The 6,473-nt window shown below is 34.3% G+C and overlaps 1 protein-coding gene and 1 pseudogene across 1 annotated transcript; both read right to left on the bottom strand.

Moving 5' to 3' along the window:
* Nucleotides 1-1,133: 1,133 nt before the first annotated feature.
* On the bottom strand, nt 1,134-2,281 carry LOC115952939 (annotated as a pseudogene).
* A 2,552-nt stretch (nt 2,282-4,833) lies between these two features.
* LOC115952675 (thaumatin-like protein 1) lies at nt 4,834-6,116 on the bottom strand. Its single transcript, XM_031069870.1, has 2 exons — nt 6,045-6,116; nt 4,834-5,531 (listed from the first exon to the last, which is right to left on the bottom strand). The coding sequence occupies exons 1-2, from the start codon at nt 6,088-6,090 to the stop codon at nt 4,834-4,836; spliced, it is 744 nt and encodes a 247-aa protein (XP_030925730.1). The 5' UTR covers nt 6,091-6,116.
* Between the last annotated feature and the right edge of the window lie 357 nt (nt 6,117-6,473).

Here is a 6,473-nt window from a genome sequence, read left to right on the forward strand (position 1 = left end):
CCGAGTAAGACTAATGTGGACTAAAGAGAACTGAAGTGGACATAATGGACCGAATAGAACCAATGTGGACTAAATAGAACTGAAGTGGACATAATGGATAGAATAGAACCGAAGTAGACCAAATAGGACCAAATGGACAGAATAGAACTTTAATGGACTAAATAGGACCAAATAAGACAAAATAGACAGAATAGAACCAATGTGGACCGAATAAGACTTTTGAATATTTATCATTTTTATTACTCATTTTCTAATATCTATTTTAGTATTATCTTTGTATTTTTTTAATTCAAAACTAAACAGTTTAGCCCAAATATAATAATATCTCATACTTTTCAACCTAAAAATTAAGAAAAATAAATAAATTTATGAGCTAAACTTAAAAATAAAACCTGCAAAAAAATCAATTTAAGGACCAATTAGTCTAAAATGAACTAAAGGGGGACTGAAATTGACCAAGTGGAACGAATTGGACCGAGTGAACCAAATTGGACCGAAGTAAACCTAATTAGACCAAATAGAAATTATTTAATTTTTAGGAAGAACAAATTATATTCAAAAAATTATACATTATATTACAGTACAAATAATTATTTATTCCCAAGCATTGTGTGGGGCTGCGACTATTTTTTTTTCTCTCTCATAACTAAGAGTTAATTGCACAGTACAATAGCAATATTGCACCAAATCTCAGTCCATTGTTGCCGCATATACAAATTAATAGATTCAATTTGGAAGGATTAATTTCATTGATTTAATTGAAACAAATTCATTAATTTTAGAAAAGAATTATGGGATTTCCGCGTATGTTTGACATGATGGTCACTCCACAAATACAAAGTTCTTGTGCGTGCGGGCAGGCGGGCGGGCGGGCGGGCGGGCAAAGAAGGGGGGGGGGGGGAAGGGCCGAAATTGAAGTTTTCAGGAAGGAGGTTCACACACATTAGACTAAAGTAAAATTTTTATCTTGTATAAAAGAATGATGGGTAAGTTAATAAATTGGTGAGTTTATTAAATTGGCTTCCATGTTGGTACAAATCAATTTTTGAATCATACCACAAGTACAAGTTATCTTGCCAATTATCAACTTATCCAGAAATCATTAACTTTATCATCGTAATGACAAGGCAAATTTATGAGGGACAAAAGGTCATATTGTAACTCTCTGCCCCACTGAAACTATAAATTGGAGGTTGGTTATCACCTGGAGAGGTATGGGCAAGATTGCATATTTTCTTAAAGCTAGTTAAGTACTCATTAGTCATCAGGCTGGCAAGCCTGTGGACTACTATAATCCCCAGTGCAACAATATTTTGGATCCTTTAACGCATCACATGCACTATAACAACCAACATATATATTGCCATCCATATTTGTGGCCAGTAAACTTAATTGTATGGATGCACATTGCTTATATCTTGAACATAATTCACAATAGGAAATGGCCTAGACCCATTGACTAGAGTCCCACCAATGGGTTCGATCCGGACTGCCACATTATTATGCCCACGGTTCAAGCTCACTTCATAGGACACCACAGATTGGTTTATATTGAAATTGAGTAAGGTCACTGGGTAAGTGCGGGTGGTGGAGATTGACAACTCATTGTGCCTAATCCAGTCTCCAGTTTCACATGAAAAATAGAATGACTCATTGCTGGTGCACTTGTTCCTAGGCCAAATGCTACCTTGCCATTCATCAGAATATGTACAAAGTTCCCCGGATCTTGTTGAAGATCAGAATCACCAATTGACTGGCTTGCACCTAACCATAAAGGGTCATTGCATTTGTTCTCGTAGTTGAAGATTACCCCAGATTGCCCACCTGAAAAAAATGATAAAACAAAATAAAATTATGTTAATTATTTAATTAAACTGCATTTGTTCTCTCTTGTTGATGTATGTTCTATACACATAATGTCCACGATTTCATGTGCAATTTTACATTTAAAAAGAGAAGTGGATAATATGTTCAAACGATATACTATAAAAAGTGCGAGAGAATCAATACTCTTAGTTGAGATAACAAGAATGATTAGCATTGCAAGAGTAAGATTGAATTCAGCTCCTTGCTTCTCCTCATGATTATCAATATTAAGGCACGTTGACAATTACAATTTCTTGTGATATTTTTTGTGTAATACAGTGCCATTTTATAAATTCGTTTTAGCTAGAGAAAAGAGAAGGGCGTATAAATACTACAATTTCAAGTACAATTTCTCCTCATGATTATGAATATTAAGGTACAAGAGAAGAAGGATGATGAGAGCTTCGCCCGCCATTGAAACTTAGTTTTTCAGTTAAAATATGTAAATTGGAATAACCAATTAAAAAAATAAGTTTGAAGTCTTATAAAATAAAAAAATAAAAAGTTTGGAGTGTTTATTACAAAGGTAGGGACTGTATTTGGAAGGTAGCAATTAGCACGTTAATATTTTTTTGATTCTATGAATCTATTTTCCTTTTATAAAAGTTAATAATTTCTTTTGTTTTTTTTTTTATTTTAAATAGAGAGAAATACATGTATGTGAAAATCCTTTCTAAAAACTTGAATTCTGACCTTGCTCCCCTCAACTTATAAGAAGGTATGCTTGTGGAGCAACTATCACATCTAAGATACTCAGTAGAAAAGGTAATAATTTATGAGAAATGCTAACGGATGCCCTTAAGGTAATAATTAATAATCCATTTAAAGAAATTTTTTATGGGAGAAAAAAAAACAATTAATATTTTGACAGTTTTTTTCATTTTTTAGAAAAGTGGAGTTAAAACTTTTCTAAAATAAATTGTTAACCATTGTTCTAAGAGCAACCATTAGTATGACCCATAATTTATTAATAAGTTGATAATTGGCATGATAATAATTTCTTGACTCTATTAAATGCTCAATTATGAGTTGTAATGCATATTTTTTCACAAGATTGATGATCAGTAATCAGTCAAACTTTCATTATGGGTTACCAGTCAATATCTACGTGATTGATTATTTCAAATTTCTTGACTCTATTTTCAGGCTTTCATGTGCGTTGATTATATTTTCTTGACTTGCAAGCACATTTTTCAAATACTCACAACCGCAATGTGTGGTTTTTTGAATATATGTATAGTTTAACTTTATTCTTTTATCATAAATTTTTTTTAAAAAATATTTCTTAAACCAATATCTTAAGACATCAGTTAATTTTTTTTTCCTAAATATATTATTTAACATTAATAAAGCATTAAATATAATTTAACCATTTCCTATCAGAATCCAAGAATATGCATAAATTAAAGGTATATTCAGAAATAATTAATTTTTTATTTTTTTAAGAACTAAAGTTAATTTGTTCATAAATATTGCCAAAAAAAAAAAAAAACCACAAAAGGCCTGTGTCAGATGGGACAAGCACTCGAGTAGTAGCTTGAATTATCAATAAGTGTAGAATCAAGATGGTCCGAAGGGAACTATATAATGTGAGAGATCCTCCATGGATAGGGGATCGAAAAATGACAAGAGAAACACTGTAGCAATCAAGAACTAACTCTGTAATTAAACTTGTAAGGAATATATAAGAATTGGTCTCCTCGGACTGCGCCAAGGACAATTTTCTCTAGTTTAATTCAATCCGTTTATTTGTTCTTGTCAACTAAGCCCACTTCATTCGTGATCCAACTCATTTTAACCCAATTTTTTAATCCACTCTCTACAAATTCATTGTTTTGGGTTTTTTGGACCTAGGTCCATCCATCATTTGGGTTAGAAACTCAAATCCGGTCCTTACAACTTCGGATTCACCCTCAAAAATAATGGACGAAAGACTAAGGTCTTGAGCAAAACTTAAAAGCCCTCACTGCTGCCATGGATTCTACATTAGCAACCAAGTGGGGTAAAGGTATTTTCTCTTTCATAGACGCCGAAACCAAGTCCTGAGAATTTCGAACAACCACCCTAATCCATGCTTCTCGACTCCTTAAACACTGAACCATCAAAATTAACTTTGACTTTCTATCAAAAAAAAAAAAAAAAAAAACTTTGACTAAAGGGTTTATCGAAGAAGACCAACAAACCGATCTGGATTTAAGGTAGTGGGAGGAGAACGTTTTACTGGGAATCTGGGATGGCCCAAATAAAATCAGAGAGGATTTGCTTGGCCATTGGGATCACATCATTAATAGGAAAGGATTTGTCTTCTACCCGAAGTCTAGCTATTTCTAAAGAACCAATTGCAAAAACATCCAGATCCTTTTTTTTCCTCAATTAAAGTGGTGTACCAAATCTTAAAACTTGGAGAAGTGGTTAACTTGGCGAAAACTCGAAGTTGGATCAAAGTCCCATACAGCCGGAAGCCATAATGCGTGAATCACATTCTGGGGAAGTTGCTTACATTGTCTTACAAAAAAATTACAATACTTTGACTCTTAAGACAATGTAATTCAAATTTCATTTCAATAATAAGGTAATTTATTAAATTGTGGTTTTCTTGATTTAATCCTTAAATAATCAAGTGGTGCTTTCAAATTGCGAAACCCTAGATGTATGGTTAAAATATTGTCAATTGAGTATTCATTTTGGGATACACTCATACACATGCATTTGACCTAGCATTTTCTTTGACCTAGCATATTCATTCACATGAGTATGACATCATTCATCTCATTAGAAGTATAGAAATTGCACTATTCACACCATTGTAACATTTGAATCTACCCAATATTCCTTTTCAAGAATTTTTATTTTGTCAAGACTAAAGATACAAAACAGCCGCATTGTTCTATTCTATCAAAAGAGCCCCCCAACACCCCCCCCCCCCCCACACACCAAAAAAAAAAAAAAAAACCAAACACGGCTAATTTATGCGGGACAAAAGGTGATACTGAAACTCGTTGCTCCACTGCAGCTATAAATTGGAGGTTGTTTATCACCGGGATAAGTGTGGGCTAGACCACATGCTTTCTTGAAGATACTTGAGTACTCATTAGGCTGGCAAGTCTGAGGACTAGCAAAATTTCCAAAGCAACAATGTTTTGGATCCTTTAAAGCATCACAAGCACTAAGACAACCAACATAGCGACCATCCTTGCCCTTGACCACTAAGTTAGGTGGGCACACATTACTAAAATCTTTAGCACAATCCACCACAGGGCATGGTCCAGTACCACCACCAACTAGAGACCCACCAACGGGTCGGATCCGGACCGGCACGGTATGCCCATGGTTCAAGTTCAGTTCATAGGAGACCACAAGGGGATTGGTTTGTACTGGTTGGTTAATAGTGAAATTAAGTATGGTCACTGGGGACTTGGGTACTGGCCATTGGCAAATTTTGTTGCCACCACAATCTCCAGTTTCACATGAAAAATAATTTGTGGCATTGAGGCTGCACTTGGTCCTCCCCCAAATGAAACCCTTCCATTGATCAGGCATTTGGAGTGTTTTTGAAGTTCCTGAAGGGAACTCAGGATCACTATCACCAATTGATGGGGTGGCACCGAGCCATATAGACTCAGTGCATCGGTTCTCGTAGTTGAAGGTCACCGTAGACTGTCCACCTGAAAAATATTGTTTCAAACTTAGACAGTAAATATTACTTTTGAAAAATATTGTTTCAACTTTCATGTATGATGTACACATCTCTTATTGATATCCACAATTAAAACGAGAAATAAATAATGTGCATGGAATATGTGTGACATTAAACCCTCACCCCCTACTTTAACTACCACACTATTAGTCAATAACATAAAACATAGGCTTAAGGATTATTGAGCTTGATACGTTCAAGAACTTTATCCGTGATAAGTTGATATCACTTTGCCAGTTTGCCTAAACCACTTAGACAGTGAGATCTTGATAAAAGTCAATATATTGTCATTCTCACGTTTAAGGTTCATAATGGAAACAATATTAATTCACATGTTAACTTATACCTCTAGCTTCTTTGCTTGTCCTCATCCTCATAAATATCAATATTAAGGTGCATTAAAATTTGCACATATCTGTGATATTTTTGTGATATACTATCATGCAGCAAAAGAAAAGAGAAGGGCGTATCAATCAGTTACCTGTAATGAATAAGAGAAGAAGGATGATGAGAGCTTCGCCAGCCATTGAACCTCTGCTTTTGAGTTAAAAATATAAGTTGGAATTACAAAATGAGTTAAGCAAGGGAGAATTTATATATAGGAAAGGTAGGGTTTGTGTTGGCGTGAGCTGTCTAATTAGATAAATTAGAGAATTCTGCTTTAATGTAAATGCCATACTTCAAGGGTCATCCATGATCTTAGCCAAAAATGTGTATAGCCTAGAATAGGTTCCTAAAAATCCTCTCTTTGTATCTATATATGAGTGTACTGAACTCTAAGGCTCCGCTTGGGAGGAGAGAATGAAATGGAATGGAAAGGAATAAAAAGAATCATTTTAAAATATTCTTCTTTTCTCTTGTTTGAGAGTTTTAATGGAGAGAATAAAAAACTCGATCATTCCCTTATTTG

Source organism: Quercus lobata, chromosome 7, assembly GCF_001633185.2.
Source record: "Quercus lobata isolate SW786 chromosome 7, ValleyOak3.0 Primary Assembly, whole genome shotgun sequence".
NCBI classification, from domain to species: domain Eukaryota; kingdom Viridiplantae; phylum Streptophyta; class Magnoliopsida; order Fagales; family Fagaceae; genus Quercus; species Quercus lobata.

Excerpts from the sequence above, each read along its gene's own strand:
- LOC115952675 (XM_031069870.1), bottom strand. The coding sequence starts at position 6,090 with ATGGCTGGCGAAGCTCTCATCATCCTTCTTCTCTTATTCATTACAG. Across the intron at positions 5,532-6,044 it reads TCTTCTCTTATTCATTACAG|GTGGACAGTCTACGGTGACC; the intron begins GTAACTGATTGA and ends AATATTTTTCAG.